The sequence below is a fragment of the Boleophthalmus pectinirostris genome, unplaced genomic scaffold, assembly GCF_026225935.1.
Source record: "Boleophthalmus pectinirostris isolate CB_2022bp ecotype Guang Dong unplaced genomic scaffold, ASM2622593v1 HiC_scaffold_12, whole genome shotgun sequence".
Taxonomy (NCBI): Eukaryota; Metazoa; Chordata; class Actinopteri; order Gobiiformes; family Gobiidae; genus Boleophthalmus; species Boleophthalmus pectinirostris.
Window position 1 is genome coordinate 19792670 of NW_026571018.1, and position 22356 is coordinate 19815025.

At 36.7% G+C, this 22356-nt stretch overlaps 1 protein-coding gene across 2 annotated transcripts in view; it reads right to left on the reverse strand.

The window, feature by feature from the left end:
* Positions 1 to 22356, reverse strand: part of abr (ABR activator of RhoGEF and GTPase) — a 95197-nt gene that overhangs the window by 37887 nt on the left and 34954 nt on the right. For both annotated transcript variants that reach the window (XM_055148322.1, XM_055148323.1), the window contains 6 exons: positions 21625 to 21744; positions 21154 to 21229; positions 20495 to 20599; positions 17445 to 17519; positions 9807 to 9904; positions 9588 to 9719 (listed from right to left, as the gene is read on the reverse strand). In XM_055148322.1, the coding sequence (XP_055004297.1) occupies positions 9588 to 9719; positions 9807 to 9904; positions 17445 to 17519; positions 20495 to 20599; positions 21154 to 21229; positions 21625 to 21744 (606 nt within the window). The remainder of the gene's footprint in view (positions 1 to 9587; positions 9720 to 9806; positions 9905 to 17444; positions 17520 to 20494; positions 20600 to 21153; positions 21230 to 21624; positions 21745 to 22356) is intronic.

A 22356-nucleotide genomic window follows, 5' to 3' on the forward strand; every position in this document is an offset into this window, starting at 1 on the left:
GGGTCCCATCTGTTACAATGTGTGACAGCTCTGCATGTGTACGACTGCGGGGGGCGCTATCTTGAACAGGAACATGACAGAGCACAGAGCTAAGTGACACGGGCCAGTGACAAAATGGATACTTCTTTGTGTTAGACACTAATTTATATTAATACAGACACCAGGCAGGCGTGAACTCACAAGCATGGGAGCGCAAACAAGGCTAGCTCATTAGAAAAACGCACAAGGCTGTATGAGGCAAAACTAATGCTACATGGAATTCCAGCAGCCTGCATGCCCCAAGGGATTCTGGGAGGAAATGACAAAGGAAAATAAAAGACTTCAGTGCGTATTTTAAAAAAAAGAATAAAAAACAACATTGTGGTTTCCGTTAGATTAATGATACAAAACTGAAAACGAGGCCAGACAAAAGACATTAAAACTAGATTTAGCGCCTTGCAGTCCCAAAGCAATAAAAAAGTAGACAGTGATTTTAGGTTAGGAGCTCCAGACTCATTAAATATATGCAGTGAAGATGGCATCCAAATTGGACAAAACGATGTTAAAGGAGACATAGTGAAAAGTTCTCACTATATCGAAAATATGGCCTTGTTTAAAATAAGCAAAAACAAGAACGTGTACATTTTGTTTGGTCATGGTGTCAATTATTGTGAATAATTATACAAATAAAAGTGAAATCTTTATTTTTCTTTAAATGTGCACTATATAACATTTTGGTTGGGTGTCATTTACCTTCATGCTTCTATGAATATGTCATTGCTCTGCCTGGAATGTTCCACAGTATGACATAAACAGCTTTACCTTACATTTATTCAATTATAGGTGTTTTTTATAGCTCAAAAACACTAAGAAAAGATTCTGACTGTAAGCAGGGTTGTCTCTCCACAGGTTGATTTGGTCTCCATGATGATAGAAGGTTTTAATCCCATATTGCGAAGCATTTCAGACAAAGCAATAACATCTCCATGGAGAAAAGCAGGTGGTGGAAATCTCCACCAGAAAAGTTACACAGACTAATACAGTAGATCACCATTTGTCTAATGTGTGGGACTAGAAAAACTATGATACTTATAAGAGATAAAGTTACAGAGTAATAGGGACTACAAATAGTTAAAAGTCTCAAGTTCTCAAAAACCCTGCAAATACAATGCAAAATGTGGCTTTAGCTCTAACCAGCAGTTTCCAGTTTCATCATTATATTATTAAATTCACTTGGACAGTCGAGACAATGGAAACCTCTGAAGGCATTCCTACGGTATCAATATCAGAATAATGAAACACATCTTTCACACTGCTCCTAATGTTAGCCAACTGTCACTACTCAAGTTCTGACTCAAACTATTCAAATGATAAATGACTGGATCAGAATTTAAAGGTGATATCCATGATTTTGAAACATGAAAGTTTTAAAACAATTAGATGACAGTACATAAGGTCCCATAGTCCCATTCCTGCTTATACAATATATCTGTACTGGGGTAAAAAAAAAAAGAGCAGCTTGAACTTTCTCAGTTGGAGCAGTACTGGTCACTGTTAAAGGTGCGTTGTGTAACTTTGTTGGTGGAGGATCCGTCAAGTGCTTTTCTTCATGGAGATGTTATTGCAATTGAATAAATGTAATGTAGAGCTGTTTAATGTCATACTGTGGGACATTCTAATCAGAGCAATGACATATCCACAGAAACAAGCAGGTGAGGGACCCCCAACAAAAAAGTTACATAGTGCACCTTTAATCTTCCAGATATCCAAATCACTTTTTGCTTTTAGCCTCTCTCCAAAAAGCTTCCAAAGCTAACGTCATTGTTTTCATCTAATGCTTCTCCTACAAGTAAGAGATCCGGCTTTTAAGTGGTTAAGAAGCCCACCTCAAACTTTACAACCCCTCAGTCGCCCTTAGTTTTACAGTAACACGACTAATGTATTTGCCTACACCAATTCAGAGAACACCAAGAGCTGCCAGGAAGCATTCACTGGCCACGTCATGTTTGGTTCTATTATGTTCCTGAAGATGTTCCAAAATGATTTCAGATTGGGGTAAGTTAAAACTGTGAGGGCTTGATGTGTGCTCAACTCTAAAAGCAAACCAATAAACACAAGCCCACAGTGATGCACAGAGGAAAGATGGAGAGAAAAAAGGGTAGAGGAATGAATACAGCGGTGGTGACATAACTGGATGTCAAAATGTCAAGGAAAGCAAAGAACATACAGTTCCTATACAAATGAATTCTCTGTGTGATGTAAGACAGTCCTCTGAAATGTTGACATGCAAAAAGAAATGTTATTAGCATTCGGTGATTAAGGCGGATATGAAAAAGAGAGGTTTTCAGTTTGCTTATACTTTATAATTTTACATAAAAACACATGTAAATGTTATCAGTGTTTTTTTGTTAATACATCATGAAGATATCTACATCTTCAGACAGTGATGAACTGCTTTGCCATACCAAACGGTACTGAAATAACACATAAAATATAAATGTGAGTAGTGACTTCAAGTTAAAACATCATCTCCTGACATGGCTGGTGTTTTCATAGAGACATCAGCATCAGCTACACAAATAAAACTACCCCTCTGGTGCCACACAAGGTGGAAATATTTCATATATATTAGAACTCTGGGTGTTGAAGTAGAATGATGAAGTGTGTATGTTGTATGTGTTTAATTTAAACATGTGACTGAACATCCAAATAAGAAAAGTGACTATTCCTAAATGCAAGATCACCCAAAAGTGGGATAAGATATTTCATATATGCTCAATTAAAATGCATTATTAAAGGTGCAATATGTATCTTTTCTGGTGAGGGGTCAGCTACCTGCTTGTTTCTATGGAAATGTTGCTGCTCTACATTGCCTAGAATGTTCCACAGCATGGCTTTAAACCTCAGTGAAAACAAGTAGGTAGCATCACTAGGTCAAGTGAGATCTGTGGAGTGGCAACCGCGCTCACAGTATGATTTTCAATGCACTGTGAACAATATAAACACTTGTAATTGAGTAAATACAATATAGTGTAAGGGCAGAGAAGACAGTGCTGACCCTCCTCAGTTAAGTTGCATAGTGCACCTTTAAGTTCAACATAATCAAACTGGCTGCACGTAGGATAATTCTGGTTGCAGTTTTTTCAGTCACTAAAAACAGTCACACCGGAAGAAACTTTTGCTTACTACTGACTTTGAACTCGTCACGAAGATGGGCTAAACGGCCGATAGTGCTAGTGGGTGTATGAAAGAAGCCAATTTCCCTGTGATAAGACACAAATGAGAGTGGTGGGCCCAGAGGGAGCACTGTGAGTGTGTGTGAGGAGAGGCTGAGCTGATAAAAGCATCTCTGGCTCTGACGGGGAAAGATGGGTTTGTGTGAAAACAAAGCAGAGCGGCTGTTAACTCAGACTGTTACATAAGAGTCCTGAAGATGAGGAGAGCAGGAGAGGAGAGATCCACAGCTCACGATCCAGGCCACGCGCCGCAATCTTTACTTCACAAACAGAACTCACTGTCCTCTATGGCGACACAAGAACAATCAATCACGGTATGGGCAAGAAGAACAGCTATGACCTACAAAAACAAATCAGGTTGTGGCTTTGAGAAGTCAACAGGCATCCATCTTGGAAACCTTCAGCTCTTCCAACAATTCATCATGGAGTCAAGATTTGTAGCCTATTAAATACAGTGACAGAGTGATAAACACTTGCCAATGATTGCATCCATGGCTAAACTATTATAAAGCAGCTACTCAGGCATGTCAACCTTTTGTTATATAACATATTTTTATGACTTTTTACATTCAAATTTACAAAATAGGATATTTATTTTATGTTAATTGTTGTGGCAATAGTCCTAATTTTTCATCATTCTGAAACCCATATACAAAAATAATGATTTGCCATATTAGTATGTAGTGTGTCTTTAAATGCGTATGTCAAAATGGTAGGTAAAGGTAGAATCTATATAATTGAAGCATTTGAAAAAAATTATAATCCCAGTTGTAGATTATTTGACTTGCTTGGAATCATTAAGAAACCATTTGTGCTTTAGCCTTGAGTGACAGCCCTCTTAACATGCATGTTGGTGCCATTTATTTGGAGGATTAACAGACATGACCTGGAGTTCGGAGGTTATCTGCTTTAAGGGCCCCACGAATAGAAATAAATAAATGGAGGAAAACGTCAATGAAGCTCTTACTGGTGCAAGCTAATGAAATCCTATTGTTTGTATTATGTGGTGTGGGTCAGAACATGGAGTTGATAAATGGGAATATAAACTTACACTTATTGGTGTAGTATGGTTGACTACTTTTATTATTCATTCATTTATTAATTAGGTCTTCTGACATTACAATATAAAGTATATATTATGTAAAAAAAAGTGCAAATCTTCAATAAAAAGAATCCAACTAAACCTATAGTGTATGTTATTGGTTTAACCCATTCAATCTTAGAATGTACAATATATCGTAATCAATTTGAGTTGGTATTTATCAACTCACATTTAAGTGAATGCTCCTGGAGTTGTTTACAATGTGCTCTCACCTGAATCACATTGAATCTTAAAAAACAAAACAAAACTCAATTAAATTTTTTCCCCCAAAATCTGTGCAGCTCTACCTCATTCAAATACTGTTTACAACCTACTGCAATTCCTGCCCAATGCATCAACATAAGTCAGTAGCCATTACATTGATTCTGGTAACTCCGTGACTCATACCAAGACCTGTTCCTTACTCACAATCTAAACAGCGCTTGATGACAAAGCCGGTGAACTTTCTCATCAACGTAAAGCCTGAACAACACACACAAAACACACACAGGACACAAAAGTTCCAGCTCAAAATGCCCATTTAAGGTCAGTCAGAATCCCTCCATCTTGTAAAATAAATCCGAGGGGTCTCTGGAGAGCAAAGCCAAACAGCAGGGGCTCCTTCCAAACTGTGCCTGACCAAAGCAAACAACCCTGCTCTGAGTGGGGATCTTGCTTAGGTACAGATGTTGACTTTAGGAGATTGATGTGTCAGCGCTCATAGAATGTGACAGTGTATCTGTGAGGTGAAGAAGGCCCACTTCCACTGTGCACTTGGATGGCATGTTTTCTGAGTAAAGAGACAATAAATTATGAGTTTTAAAGTGGCTGTACTATTTTTTTCATGGAATAGTAAAGTTTGTTTTGCCTCAGTTCAGCTATATTGTAAAAGGAGCTCTTAAGGTCAAAATGAGACTACTGCATTGAGACTGCTTCAAGTGTCACCTGTGAACCAGGAAGTGCTGCTAGCATCCTAGTTGTTGTGAGGGCAAGACTTTGGTCTAGACACTGTAAATTGTGTAAAATGTGTAAAACTCATTGTGGTGAATAGGATGCTTGGAATCCTTTAGGTTCAATGTCTTGAATCATCCATTAAGAACTGCAAAGTTTTAGGGTGCGTTAACACTAGGGATGTAACGATATCCAAATCTCATGGTACGATATTTATTGTGATATTCTGAAGATAAATTGATAATAAATTTTTTGTTTTAAAAATACCTTGACAAGATTTTGATGTGAATTTTTTCCGTCATAATCCCAAGAATTCAAGTAAAAAACATATATCTAGATGTTGTCTGTGCTGAAATTAATCATGGGATATGTAGTTTCCAATGTTTATAAGCTGTTGCTACTATAAAACAATGCATTTAAGCAAAGAAACTTGTAATTCAATATACTGTGACAGTCCACGATATTATTGTGAGATTTTTCACGATACAATATCACAATATTTTGGTTATTGTTGCATCCCTAGTTAACACAAATTACCACATCAAAACTGGGACTAAACTAGGACTAAATCTGGAACTAGACCAGGACTAGCCCAGGACTAAAACAGCATCAAAATAAATCTAAATTAAACTAAACTTAAGAGTGAATAGAGCGGAGATTCACACTTGTATTGTAGTAATAGTAGTAGTAGTAGTAGTAGTAGTAGTAGTTGTGCCTGTATACATAAGGTACAAACTAATAATATGCTCTTCTTTAGATGTAAATATTTTGCACATGTTATATTACATAGATACATATATTACATACAACGACAACAACTAAATCAGTCAAATGGATTTCCTTTAACTGTTCTCTAAGTTATTGACAACAGGTCCCAGCAGGACTACTACACTACACACTTCATCATCTCGTATAGAATATCTGTACTGGGTTATTCATCATAGAAAGCTTCATCAACCTTCAGTAAGTCTAAACTGGGTGACACTAATGACAATGTAACTTTAAACTAAAACATGTCTAATCTGTCAAAATGAACTTTATGGATTCTCAAAATATTCCCAGCCGGTAAAGTCTGGAACAGAACATGCCATTCCCTTCTGAGTTTCCCTCTTTTTGTCTCAGAGCCAGCCAACAACATGTGGCTTACTTATTTGTTTTTGTTTTGTGTCTTTTTGGCTTGAAGTGGATGTTCCCAGATGGAGAAGTGGAGCGGAGATGTCTTGGTGGCAGGCAGCTGCAGCAAAAAGGGTGGTCTTTATTGTCATTGTAAAATTAAATGTTCAAACTGCTCATGTGTAATCACTGCACACTTGTCTCAATAAAATGCAGAGTAAATATATGCACATGTAAAGCTCTACCATTCTTTATTATGTGTTTAAAAATTTATAAAGGTCGCAAAACATTTTACAGTTGTTTTGTTAAAATGAAGAAACACTGAAGAAACATCATAGACATAGAGCTTTTCCTTATCTATTTGCCAGAACTATTTGGATAACTATGAATTTTATTGTAACTGGAAATATAGATATCAGTCAAAAGTTTTTTATTTTTTTTACTACTTTGTACATTTACTTACAGAAGGCATCAAGCATATGAAGTAAGTTATAAGGACGTATGTAGTAGTTATGTATGTATGTTGTTCTGTAGAAAAAAGTTAAATAACAACAAAATATTTTTCAACAAAGGAAAGGGTGGCTACTTTGAGGTTTTGAATATAAAATATTTTTAAATATCTTTTCTTTAGTCCTCCAGGTACTACCCAAATTAGCCATGAAATGTGGTTGTATGAGGAGTTTGGATTTAGTCTCACACAGCTAAATGGGCGAGGCACTGATGTTTACAACTGTCTAAATTTTGTAGATGTTGTAAAGTGGTTGTCTAAATATGTTATATATTTTTGGCTATTTTGATGTATATCATGTTCTGTATTTTATTTTTTTTAATTACATTTTAATACATTTCAGTTATTTAAAAATGTATCTGTAACTTTCTGAAGGTGACACATCACCTGCATGATTCAAGGTAAACAGAAAGTTAAAACAATACTTTGAAACACTCTCCATGGAGATACAGTTTAAAGTTTAATCTATTTTTACCTTAAAACTTATAAACTGTAGCTTTAACTCAGCAGTCCAAACTTTTCTCATTGAATGCCACATGAGATGGAGAAGAGGGCTAGCCACACAAAAATGTTTCTAAACTTTTTTGTTGAAAAAGCTTTTATGCTAAGATTACAACCCCCACATTTTCTGGCTGTAAATCTTTCATCATATTTCCACTTAAAACTGCAGCGAGGTGCCAACTTAATTAACCCAACAGCAAAGCAAAGTAACATCAGACCAACGTGCACCATGAAGCTCTTAATTAACGTCATCTTTGAGTTCAAAAACTATGACTCACTCCTCTCTCAGGTGAATTCTTCTCATCTCTTAAAAAGCATCTGTTTGTGACTATCTATGCACAAACTGCCAAGGCTGCACCACATTAAGATGCAGAGAGGAGTGTCTCCTCACTCCTAAGAAAAATCAAAGGAAGCATTCGAGGACAGCACATGTCTGAGAACAAAAGACTGCAGAGTGGTTTAATCAGTCAACACTTTTATTCAACAACTAAAACATGAGGCCAAGGATTTTGAAAGTTATTTTGAGGTTTGGCTTTGAAATAAGCTCCTCTGAGTGATTCACGTCTGCCCCAATTTCTATATTTGACGGTGGATGGGTGTTCCCATTTCCCAAAGCAACCTGCTGTAAGGATTTGGTATTAGTGTGAAAGGGAAGTGGGTTAGTGATTTAGATTAAGTCAATTAATTTAATCTATTTGATAGGCTTGCTACAATAATTACTATACTGATATATCGTTCAATACATGACGGAACAATCATTTTTCAAATACTATTTGATTTCCTCTCTTCCTAAAGGAGTTCTAACTTTTGAGTTAGTTTCACTTTGGTAAATCATAAGAAAATATGTAGGTACCAAAATCAGACTTGATCACATATGATTTTAAATTTAAGATATTTATCTTGTACCTACATTGTTATTGGAAGTTTATTATGGAAATGTGAGTCCTCTAACCTGGTCGTAAACATTTTTTGTGCTTGAAAGTACAAAAACAGATATGTACAATTTATAGGAAATGCTATTAGCCTTAAATCTCCAGAACAGGTCGATATATTATTTTGGCTGATCTGCAGAATAGAAGATACATAAAGCTTTATTTGATTTAAGAGCAAAGATATAAACATGACTAGACTGCTCTCTTATAGGTTTGTAGTAAAATAGTGCGTGGGGAGAGTTTGTAGTGAATTAAAATGACATAATTTGAGGAAAATAATCAAAATTGGCCTGACATATCAGCAGAGTTAATTAGCCAACAGTTTCTCTGGATTCAGTATCTGCATTGGTCTATAACAAATTTGTTGAAACCTTGAGCCAGCCCTGGACATATGAGGGATTACACTGACTTGTTTGTAAAAGTATCTATGACATCGGGATACTGAGTACTAAGTATTGTTGACCCATGCACCCAAAAAACTCTAAATGATGTTAATTACAGTGCAGCAGAACATTATCAGAAAAAGCTTCTCTTGACTAAAGAGTTATGGAAAAAGTGATTTGGCCATGAACTCCCCAAACCCAAACAACAGTAACCTCAGATTCCTCTCTGTAGGCACCAGCAGCGGCAGCAGCAGTGTGTGAACATGAGAATGAGAGGAAATTTTATTGGACTGGTTCTCACAACACGAATGGGGAAAACCCTCCACAACACGAAACTGTTTTAGACAGTTAATGCCACCGTGGTCATTAGAGGCCACCAGAACAAAGCCACAGCTCTGTGTAAAGACGAAGTAAGTCGAGACAAATGTTCTCCCCAAAATAACAAGAGTATACTCACTGTGTTAACACCTCTGTACACCAGTTAGGGATGGGGCAATAAAGAGTAATATCTCTAATAGTGATTTTAAAAAATTGCAAAGCGATACTAATTTGTAGTATTTTGTGTAGTGTTATTATTATATTATTCATATCTATAGCATTTTTAAAGTGTGAGCTATTTTTATAATTATTGTGATACTGTTAATCACAATTATTTTGGTCATATCACTAACACTAGTCAGACATAACATTTTGACATGCCTATTTTTGTGTCTCACAGTAACTGTATGCTCTGCTTCTAAATCACAATTTATTGGGGACATTGTTTACCTGTAACCATAAATGCCCAACCATCAAAACGAAGCACAATGAAAATATTTTATGTGTTATCTCAGTGGTCATATAGTGTTGCCTGGTGTGTATTACAGATTTATCACATAATCATAGCGTTATATTCATTCTTACCTGGACTTGTCCTTTGCCCATGATCTTGTCCACGATCTCGTTATCATCTTTATTGAGCATGCTTTTGTCATAGCACTTCTCATAACAAAGGATCCGCAGGTACTGGGAGCCCTCCAACTCAATCTCAAACTCCTACAAATAACAGAGAAAACATCAGACAACTCAATAATGACATTAGGCCTGACTGGTGATGAATTATGCATAATGTAGTTAACGGACTTCATTCCACTGTGGCTCTGAGGTGTCTCTGAACACTCTGGTCTTGGCTTTGCTGACAAAGTATCCAAAGGAGTCCACTTCCAGGGTGCAGTATAAATCTGAAAGGAACATTAACATTGTGTATTAGGTTATGATGAATACATTAACAAAAAGCCTCAGTAAATCAGGTTATCACCACATGCTTAAAGAAAGAAAGTATCACTATATTAAATGAAGACTTCTCCCCATGGTACACGCTTCATCCCACTGGCTGTAATGAGCTTGAACAATTTACTTTGGACTTTGATGTAGCACCATAATATTTTAGCTCCTTCGTCTTTGTATCTTGTTTATTTCACAGTGTCATGTGTGGTCTGTAATGATTGTCTGTTTGTTTTTGTGGTTGTTTTTAATGTCTCATGGTGCACTTTGAGCTTTATGCACATGTTTTTTCTAACGTGTTTTTGAGTACAAATGGCAAATAAATTAACCCAAAGTGCATATGGCAGGCTACTAATTTCACTAAAACACAGTTAACATCATTACATTACAGATTTTTTTCTAGTTTCCTTCTCGACATTTTTCCCACAAACATTTAACTGATGTAAAACTACAGAAAATATTCAATGGTACAATCCAACAAAATGAATAATTAGAAAAACATGAAAACCTGTCAAATGTAGTTTAAAAGAGAGCTGTGTAAGTTATCACCATCGTTAAAACAGCACTTTAGTACTCAGCTGCACAGCCTCATGGGTAATAATGTTATTACACTCGACATATTTTGCATTGATTGCGAGCCAATAGTGTTTGTTCTAAGTGACAGCTGGAATATAGTAAAATGCTGCGTCTGTGTTTTCTTTGATTAGATGCAGTTTGACTTTTGCAGTCTTTATATACATTGCCAAGAATGTTGTTTTTATGGTTTAAAGATGTATTTTGAAATAGTGGAAATCTGACTCCCACCTCAGTTTAAATCCTGGCTCAGAGAGAAATCCCAATATGACCATGACGTCTCGAGGTGTCTGGGAGTCATTGTTACAGTTGTATTGTTACTATACAGTATGTATTTATTATTTGTTTTATGTTCTGATTATATAGTTTAAAAATTATACATAAAATAACATGGGTTTGAATTCTTTTTATGAAAATATGCACTCAAATACTCAAAATGTCTAATTTGAAAGTAGATGTGTGTAAAGCTCTCTACTCTACAAATACTTTACGCACATCAAATCAATATAATTAACTCAATACTATACATGTACCATCACCACGTCTTTGCTCACAAACACAAAGCAAGTGTGCACAAAAACACACCATCTTGAAATATATGAGAATGTACACTTCTGTCAAATCACACAGAATGAATTATTTAGGATGTCAACGCTTCACAGTCGTGCCACCTGATAGACATGTAGACACTCTCCAAGCACTATTTACATCCCCACACCTAGTCTGTAGCACCCATGGGACCTCCGCACACCCCACTCATACATGGCCAATTAAACTCAGGTAATGTGTTTGTCAAATGGCTGCAGAGGTGGTGCAGGAGCTATCTGTGAAGTGTCTAATAGGACGTCCTGAAGCCTGGCTCTGCTCCCTGGGGTTATATTTGACACCATGATGGATGTGTGTACGTCTCGACCTCTCACTGCCAAACTCACAAGTCACAAGATTGGATCACAGAGGCACAAGGTTTCTCTCATATAAACAAAGGAATCTGTTCATAAGACAAAAGCTGTGGCATCACTGAAAAGAACAGGTTTTAAAAAGTCTACTACGGAACATTTCTAGCTGAGAGGCCACCACCTGCTTGTCTCAAAGGAGAAGCTCTTGCTATGTCTGGAATGTTAAACAGTAAGGAATTACATTTTAGATGTGTAACCTAGACTTGTGGCTTGTTTCCATAGAGATATATGTCCAATGATACAGAAAAGTGAGCTGACAGTACCTCAGTAATGTGTGTGTATGTGTAGGGGTGAGTGGTTCTTTGACATAAAGTACTTCCAGTGAATTGAAGGTGGAAATGTGCTATACAAATGTGACCCTTTGCCATTTACCATACTGTGGAACATTTCAGGCAACGTGCCTGAAACCATGAATTACTTTGTGAGGACCTCTCTCCATTCATAGTAAGTCATAGTAACAGAGGACAATTGCCATGCCACATCATTCACATCAGGAACCTGCACCTATGTGGAGGACAATCTGACAAAACTCTTAACAGTGCACCTTCAAGTAATACAGCTGTTCTCTCCCGATTTAGTACCACACGTGTCCCACATCTGGACAGGAGCTGTTTGTTTTGGCTATATCCTGAAAAGCTGGGTCATAATTACTCCCAGTGAGGAGGAGATTAGTGCAGTGGTGAAGGGGAAGTTCAGAGGAGGGTCCATCTGGGGGATGTTTGTGCAGCAAAGTCTCTAAGACGCTAAAGCCAAGCGGTTATTGTACACTTCCGCTATTTACGGAAATGCTTATCTCAAAGTAATCATCTCAAAATCGAATATTTAATTGACGCTGCCAAGTTTCCTGCATACACGGATCCAACAAGCGAAAACATTGACAGATGAAGTAAATAACGTATATTATCTATTGACAACCACACATATTATAGTAAGTCCTCTGTTGTGAAACTGTAAATGCAAACTTGCTGTTCATACGCTGCTTTTCTTTCTTGGAATTCTGTCATTGTTTGACATGGCTAGATATTATTAATACTTTTACTTCAGCCTAAATCCTAATCCAAATGGGGTTGTAGTCTATATCCTTGTTGTGCCGAAAGTGACCGAATAACTAAAATTAAACAACTAAATATTGAAGGACATATGGCAAGAAGTTCACATCTTCTCTGGTAAACATAAAAATTGTCAATCGTGATGGCAAGTGATGACAAAGTATTATCAAAACTATTTCTGCATGGTGTTTTGTATTAATAGCAATCAGTCTGAAAGTCTGACATGAATATTGAGAGCCATGTGTTTATTTTTAACAAGGCAAATTAAAATTGAATAAAGAATTATTATCAATCACTATGAGACAATATTCTAGGCGCAGCTGAAACAAGCCTGTCTCATGCCTTGATGAAGACTAGTCAGCTGGCCAAAAGGCTTTGGTGTCCTCGTGTAATAAAGGACTTTTAATATAATCAGTCAGTGTGCCTCGGGTTTGTACCTTGCCCATTTTTACATTATTAAGTAAAAGCTAGACTGTGCTGTGATTTGAACTCAACCCTCAAAGAGCAGCTGGATTGCAATTTTAAAGATATTTTTTATGACCCAGTGAAGCGCTGTACCTCTCCTCTTAATCTGAGGTATTATATTTAGTTTGGCCTCTAGTGTTCTCACTGTAGGACCAGCAGAACTACAGAAGTTGTCCTGATAATTGCTTTTGAAATTACTTTCAACTTCTGAATTTATGATAATCTATTGTCAATGCATATATCGTATGCATATGTATATGATAAAAAGTGGGTCAAACTGGGACCAGGCCTTTATATGTGAGTCCATATTGTTCACCTCTGTGTCCTCTCACTGGTCAGTCTGGGGTCTGTGCTCCATAAAATCAGAGGTTAAAGTATAATGTCCTCTTCCATCTTAATTAAAAGGCTGTTGTGACTGGGGCATGTGTGTGTCCCAATATAAGGGTCTAATCCTGGCCTGGGGTGGTGTGCAGCACAGGGTCAGTCGGGGGTCTCACGATAAGAGGTGATAATGGCTAACTTATCATGGTCTAGCATACAACTTGGGTTGCAGAAATTGATCTGAATAATTGTGACTAAATTAATAATTATTAATCGTTATCTGGATTGAACCTTTCACTTTTAAATTGCTGTTCCTTGCATTTGCACCTCTACATTACACCTTACACATTACAACTCTGCATTTTCTGTTTCATAAAGATGCTTTCTAACAAAAATGTTGCTCAGAAATATATATACTTTATATATTCATTTGTAGTTACCAGTCTCAAAGCTTTCAGTTAGTACATTTTTACCTTTATATTGTTAAAATGCATTTTAATACATTTTTTAAATAAATCTAAATGTATAATATAAATAATTATTTGATTACTAGTCAACAAATAAAATAATCATCATTTCAGCTCTACAAATAGGCCCAAGTGAGAAAAGAGAGTGCGGTATAACTGTGTTGTTCTGATAGAAACCAGAGGGATGAGGCAAATAAAAGTATGTCAAACACAGTGCAGAGGTCTGAATACAATTACACGCTAGATTCACAAGATTATTGAGCTTTGCAGCAGCACTCAGCCTTCTATTTATTTTACTGGAACTATGGGAACTTGATATTTGAGGACTTCATCAGACCAGACAGGCAGATGATAATGACTAGCAGCTTATTATTAATAGCCATGAGTGTGAAAGTGTGCACCAGCCAACACAGACACCGCAAACTGAGATTAAAGTTACACACTTACAAGTTTGCAATCAAGTAAATGTAATTAGATGAAGACAAAGTATAATAGTTGGATTTTTGACAGAGAAAAACTGTTTTTTTATTTTTTATTTATGAAAACAAATGTTGGGTAATGCATTGTGTAACTTTTCTAATTTACTTTCTTGTATCATGGCGATGTTATTGCTTTGCAGGTAATGGTCCACACAGTACGGCATACATATATCTCCATGGAGACAAGCAGGTGATGCATGCTTGCTTACAGTACAAAAATAAAAATGAAAACTTTAACGCCATGCTGTGGAATATCCTGGACCAATGCTGTTCATCACCTACAAGTTGGCGACACTGTAAAACTATGTCACAGTTGTTGACATTTCGACATTCAAAAATGACTAGCCCTGTAGCATAAGAAGGTTGTGTTTTGCTACGGTTTGTTGTTTCTAAACAGTGTTTTTGTAGCGTCTCATCTCCTGCTCTTTCCTCTGTGACCCAGTTTTCAGTACTTTGCCCTGGGCTGAATGGAAGCCCTCTCCCACTGGGGCAGATCTATGTGACAGAAATACCGCAGCTCCAATCAGATCATTCACCACTGTTTTTATGAGAATCCTCAATCAGATTAGAGGGGATTTCTATGTTTATTTCCTCAGACATATAATGGCCTTCTGTGTAATAATAAGTCAAGAATTTGAAGCAGGCCTATTATTGCAATGGGTACAGAGTGAACCACTGAAAAATGACTCTGCAATCATTGGAATTGGATATTATAATAGCCATCACATGAATCAAATAGTAGACTACCCTCACATGCCATTGTCCAGAACAACAGTCCACAATTGATACTGGGGGTGTTCTACGTGTAGTTACCACGGTATCACAACACACATGAGCAAACATAGCCAAAAACTAAAAAACAAAAAACAAAAAGGACAATGGAGCCTGTGATCAGTATGAGTGTTTGTGGTCCTGTTCAGGAGATTGAATTTCAACAAAAAAGTGAAACTAAAAAACTGTACTAAGTCAATTCTTTATGGTCAAATTGTGCTAAAATAAAGGTGTGATTAAAGTCTAATTTAAGTCACAGAGCTTCAGACTGAGTAGTACCTTCAGTTAGCATCACACTAGTATCAATACATGGAAGTACAGTCATTGTGTGATGCTAAACCCTCATCCATCACAGCACTTGCACTTACGTCCTCTATAATGTGTGATGATGGAGTCAGCGCCACCTAACAAGACAGATGGGGTGCTCTGTTTTCATCTGGAGGAGACTGGGGTTTTAGTTTTCTTTGTGAGGGGAGGTTGTACCTGCATGGAAGAATTGCGGTACCACATGGGCCTGTCACAATAACAAATTCTGAAGCACGATATATCTTGAAAGAAATTTTTTTCAAGAAACAATAATATTGAAACTACTTTATGCTACTGACACAAAGCAGAATAATCCCAGTAAACCTGTTTTTAAAATATACTGTACCAAAAGGCATAAGAAGCAATAAACAGAATGAAGTAATAATTATTATCTTACCTATACTTATACTCAATAAAACATGGACTAAATTTTAACGTAGCAACAATAAATATGTCACGGTTAATATAATAATTAATAATAGTGAAGTAATTTGATCAAATCCCTCAAATCTAGCCACAATGGTTCAGTATAATGTATAAATGGTAAATTTCTACTGTAGGCTCTATTCACGCTTACGTCACAAACCAAGACATTTGGAAACATGTGATGACAACTTCTGGAGCTCTCCTTCTGACTGTGATAAAACCTACTGAAGTAAATGTCATCAGCGGTAAAATGATGACTGCGTACATACAGTAAATAATCTTAAATTTGGCGCCATCCTCTCTTCTAATTGCATGTACAGAGCGCTCGGAGTTGTGTGTCAGTGGGGAAATTATGAAAACTGAGGTATGGTTGTAATTGTTGATTAGCTGAACATAAGAGAACGCTACAATGACATTTAGATGAAGAAAACTTGGCCATTTTCTAATTTTTTCTAGATTTTGTCAGGCTCATCGCATGTTTCCAAACTCTTCTTGGTTTGTGACATAAGCATGAATAGAGCCTAGTGTGAGATAAGATACAACAAAATAATGAAACTTATTTTCCTATAGCTTTGTGTTAATTATAACATTTGCAAACAAACGATTCCTCTACTGCAGTTGATAAATTCCAATTAAACAATAAAACAATAGTCTCCCTCTTCTTCACATCATTTATATTCTACTACACAGCACACAGTACACACAGCTCCCTCTCTTGTAGTAAACCTCCAAACATTGACCCACCTTTCAACCCCCCCTCCTCTTCTCTCTCCTCATACCCTCTCACTCGCTCTTCTCTAAGCCCCTCAGTTCTCTCTGCTCCATCGAGGATCAAAGGGCTTTCAGTGGAGATAGATTTGAAATCCACAGCCCAGGAAATACTGGTACACCTACTCTCATATACTACAGTACAGGGCTGTCATGGTAACCCACAAAAATCATATTTCTCTGCATTCCTTTGTTGCTTCTTCAGATATTTGATATAACAAAGCCTTGAGTAATGGGTATTTCATTGTACATGCTCTTTTGTCTATTTTTGAGCTTGTACTGTCTTTTATATTGTTCAGATGAAGTTGTTATAAATGTGTAAACTTGATTTGAAGAGAGTTATGTTATATAATTCATAAAATTCTTAAAGGGCTTGTACTCAATTTTGCATGCTTGTTTTTTGTATGCATGTAATTGTACTGTGCAAGTACAATAATCTAGTAATAGTCCAATAATCAGGAGTGCCCAGTTAGCATCCTTGTTGTTGCTGTTGTGATTGTTGTTGGCAAATTCTGCTCTAACCTCTGAAGTTTGGAATACATAAGGTAAGTGAGGAATAACTTTAGACCACTGCAAACCATTAAAAAAAATTACCTACTACTGTTTTTCATGTAAAAATCTGGTACAACAGTAGAAAACAACAATCTTCCATCCAAGTTTTGAGTGCGTATAAAAATTAACCAATGTGTTATGTACTTACGCAAAAGACGCATTGATTAAATGAGTTTAGCCAAAGTAGCTACTTTCGTAGCTACTTACCTTTTCGTTTTATTTTATGACACATACAAACTTGTACCTACAGATTGAGTGGGTCATGGGTTTTGTTGTGTGTTCATTGGCAGTTTGAACCCTGTGACTGATTCTGTGCCAAATAGTGTGTGTGCAGAAGTGAAGTGTGATGTGTGAGTGAACTCACTGGCTGACTCCTTAAATCCTTTGGCTGAGTGAACGATCACATGGAGGAAGCCGTAGAGGCCTGGAGTCTCCTCATCTGCAAAACAAGCACATAGTTGGATTACAATACCGTCATTACAAGCACAAAGAGAACATTTCAGTAGTGGTTAACAGTTGCTATATATTATGCAAATAGACTCGTGAGCTTCAAGGCATGTTAGAATGTTGTTACCTCAGCAATTCAGCATTCACGCTGGTTATTATAGTTCAACACAGTATGGACTAAAATCAAATGTTATCATTCAGTATACTAGCATTCACACACCAACTTCTTATCAAAGAAAGCAGTTTGTTCTGGTATGGACATGAGCCAGCCCAGTTCACTCTGATGGCAAGTCTGTTTAATGGCACATTTCTCCCATTGCTCTTTGAGCAGAAGCAAATAAATAGAAGAATGAAGCAATAATTAGTCATGGATGTTACTTATTCATGAGTAGGAATTTGGATGACCAGTTCTATCACATGATACTGTGTTATATTTAGTTATAATGACATTCACATATAGTGACTGGTAAGTGGATTGTCTGAACCAGTAAGAATCCAAAGGACTTTAAGATGTAACTTTTCATGCCTCACTGACTAAATAAAAGACGCAAAAATGTAAAACATGCCAAATATGTTTCAACTCCCCATTCCACTTCTTATACTCAAATCATTACCTGTGGTTCTCAGTTCTCCTAATAAAATAACTAGAAAATTGGCTTAGTAACCCATAGTAATTATGAATTATATATTTTTATTAAATAATAATATGCATAGGGTCATCTATGTTTGTTTCTTAATGTGAAATAAGTTATGTTATATATTTGTTTCTTTCTGTCTACCTTTTAATACATCCCCACACTAAAGAATAAAAAAATGAAAACATTTTAAAAAATCAAACAGAATTTTTCTAGTGACATTGCAAATATTATTTTATCAGTAATCTTTAAATCAGATTTTTGGACTGACACAGCATGGGCTGCAGTTTTTTTTTTCCCTTTCTCTTTCTGTCTACACTTTAATACATTAATGTATTACACACATACTACCCAACAAATAGAATTAATTGTAAAAAAAATAAATGAATAGTACTTATCTACTGACATTGCTATAATATTATTTTTTTGATCATCTTTGTGTCTGTGGGCGTTGACTTTTGGGTGGCCCTGACTGTCACAACATGGTGCTCAGTGGTGCTATCCTAGGGGCCCTTTTAGCTGGCTGTTTCCTGGTAAATAAACTGTGCCATGACTGTTTGGGCTTCCACTGTAGGCGTCTGAGGGCACAGCAGTGCGTTAATGACAGAGCACAACCTGCGGGGGGCAACAGTTCAAAGGGTCAGCTATGAGATAGCTTCCCGTCAGCCAATTTCTCTACTGTATACAGGTATAATAAACTAAAGAGTGGAGGAAATCATGTGCTAATATGTGATAATTGATTTTTAATTGTGAGCAGGGGGGTAAATTAAAGTGTGAATAGTTGGAGTGCCGTGGGGGGTCCTGTAGAGAAGTTTTGGGTTTATGAGAACATTCCTAAAACAGCTGTTATTCATTTAATTCCCCTCACTGCCGACAGCAGCTTGGAAAACAGAGGTGAGGGAGTGCACGTACTTCACTCATGTAAAACTAAGTCAAAAGAATAATAATGAAAAGTATTTATTTTGCTTATATAGGCCACTTAGAACCAGTAGTGGGATCATAAACTATAACAGCTCTCTCCCTAAACTAAGAACGCAGTTTTGATCACAGGCTCCTCAAAATGTGATATTTAAATACATTTCCTAGACTTTTCAGGCAATCTTAAAACTTTTTTGGCTGTGTTTGCTACCTGTAGATTACCCCCAGTGTCACTGCAAAGTATCAGCTGCATTTGAAATTTGGACGACCTGGTTCTGCGGTTAGGGTTTTACATGTTTAAGTTTATCTATGTTAATGCTCATCTATATGTGATGTCTTCCATTATTGCCATGTCAGTTTCAAGCACTTTTAGCAAGAGCAAATCATTCTGGGCCAGTATTACGGTACTATCAATATATTATCAGTATATTCTATTTGACTTGAACGTATGGAGCAAGGCCTAGAGGGACATGAATATTCAGAGATAAAATTTAAGACCTTTCTTTCATCCTGTATTATTCCTGATTCTCTACACGTTTCCAGATGCAATGTCTGCATCGCAAAAGAAAATTATATTCTGTGAAGTGGATAAAAGTTTTTTAATGAACTGAAGAAGCTACATGGATAAGCGGTGAAACGTTTGTGCAGATGACAGAGTTGAATTTTCTTTTGCGAAGGAACCTCCCTGGACCACTGAATTAGAACACAGATATCTTTCTAATTTTTGAGTCTTGGACTAGTTGAAAACTACAAAAACAGTAAAAAGTTTTTTTTATAAATCCCTAAATTCCATGAAGCACTCCTAGACATAGTTAAACGTGACAAGCGTCAGCGAAGAAAAACAGCCTGTGAGAGTAATGATGACAAGTGCCTTTGGGGAACTTTGACATGCATTTTGATACAGTCCTAGAACGTCATTCACAACCACTTTAAAGGTCCAAAATGTCAAAATAATGGAGCACTTTTTGTAAACAAACCAAAATGGAGGTAACTTTTTGTATCGAATATGACAGCCATTCTCCCCATCTATAACCACTACAGGCCTATCCTGATTGTCCCTCTGCTCTATTTGAAACCATAGACCTTTGTGCCACAGCCCCAGATCAGAGACGTCTGTCCAGATGGCTTTAATGTCACCACTCGCCTCCCAGTCCAATGCAATGTGGAGCTTTGGAGCAAAAACAAACACATACAAAGCTAAAAGCCAGCAACAGTGCGTGGTATTCAGATCAGAAACATATTGCAACCTACATTTTTTCCTGCTAGGACCCCCCTCTGTCATTATGTGGCTGCTCCCTGCACTCACAGTGTAATAGGCACTTTTGTATGAACCCAAAACTAAAAAACACAAGAAAAACATGCATGCTCCCACGCATATGAGGAGAATAAAGAGACAGTGTGCAGTGGTCCTTACCGTCTTTGTTAGTGGTGACCGGGATATTGTGGACGGTGCGGAGTTTGAAACAAGAGCTGGTGAGAACTTGCAGCTCAACAGAACTCAAAACGCAAGCCTGGAGGTCTGGGAAATATACACAACAAATGGCTATTGTGAATTATTTGTAACAGATTTATTTAAGAACAGTTGTGCAATACTGCTATGTGGTTAGAGGAAACCAATAGGCCTGTCATGATAATTATTATACGGACAGCTTTTTCAATAAATGAAAGCTGGGACAATTATTTTTGGAGGTCAATGATGTATCAAGGCTACTTTTTGTTACTTTTCTGTATCATGATAAGCTCTGAGCACTAGAGGGTTGAATGACTAAATTAAAGGTGCATTGTGTAACTTTTTTGGTTTGCTTTTCTCCGTTGAGATATTATTACTTTGTATTACTAGTTACAGGTCAGATCTGTGGAGAGGCAACTTCACTCACAGTCAGAATGTCTGTTTTTCTAGGTAATTTTGAGATATAAAGCCAACTGCAATTGAATAAATGTAAGGTAAGCCGTTTAATGTCATACTGTGGAACATTCCTGGGAGAGCAATGACACGTCCATAGAAAAAAGCAGGTGAGGGCCCCTTCCAGAAATGTAACCAAATGTGTTATTTGTTATAAAGAATGTAGTTACCTTTCTTCTGTAGTTTTTGTATGCTTTCCCTCCATTCTGATCTCTCATAGTCCGAAGACAGCAAGAATAGATAACTCTAAACATACAAAAGGAACTGGTCAGAATATAATCACAGTAAATCTGTCATAAATAAACAATAAGCAGAATATAGTTACATTAATTATCAAGCTCAATTATTGACTTGAATTTAAGAGATAATAGAAAACATCATAGATTCAAAACATTAAATATTTTCATAATTTTGTAAAGTTTTACTGTTGTTTCACTAATTACTTTTTAAGAGCAAATGTGTTGTGAATGTGTTATTTAAGGAGGATTTAAGGCATAGAATCATAGGAAGACGAGAAGAAATTGCTTCTGTGAAGTGGCGGTGAAGTGGTAGTGAACATTTTGACCATCACAGGTCTGATGTCTCCCTCTGGTGGTGAAACGTGAATAATGAATAAAAATATTAAAAGAAAGCCCACTTACTTTTCCATGTTTGTTGTGGATGCGAAAGGGGATGGTTGGGGAGTGCATAAGCAGCCAGGATTCTTGTTCATTCATCTTCTTCCTCATTCTTTCCACGCGGCTTTGGCCTTTGGGGGCTTTCTACAATCACAAGCAAAACAGCTGTCATTAGTCTCAAAATACGTAAACTGCAAAAAAAAAAAAAAAAAAAAAAAAACTCCAAAATTTACAAATCTGTGTGAGTACATTCAGAAGGCCTATTAAGGTGCACTGTGTAACTTTTTGGGTAGAGGAGATGTTATTGTTTTGTACTGTTTTGTCTGGGATGTTCCAGTATGGCATTAAATGTATCCATCTTACATTTACTCAATAATGTGGGATTTTATTGACCTAAAAACTTGCATTCTTACCATGAATAGGCTCGCCAATCCACAGATCTAACATGTAACTTGTCACCTACTGTCTCTATAGAGATAAATAAGTGTAATGCCATGCTGTGGAACATTCCAGGCTCTATATCTCATATGATGGACAGAAGCAGATGACAGACTCTCCACCAGAAAAGCTCAGTGCACTTTTAATGCAGCACAGAATATTCATGGGCTTAATCTTAACTTTGAGCCCCTAATTTTCCATTCAACATATATAATATCTTGTTTCAAACTGTTAATCGCTATGGCAACAGTCCTAATTCTTCATCATTCTGAAAGCCATGGATAGAAGTCTCTGTGTTTTTGTGAGAAGTGAAAGCAA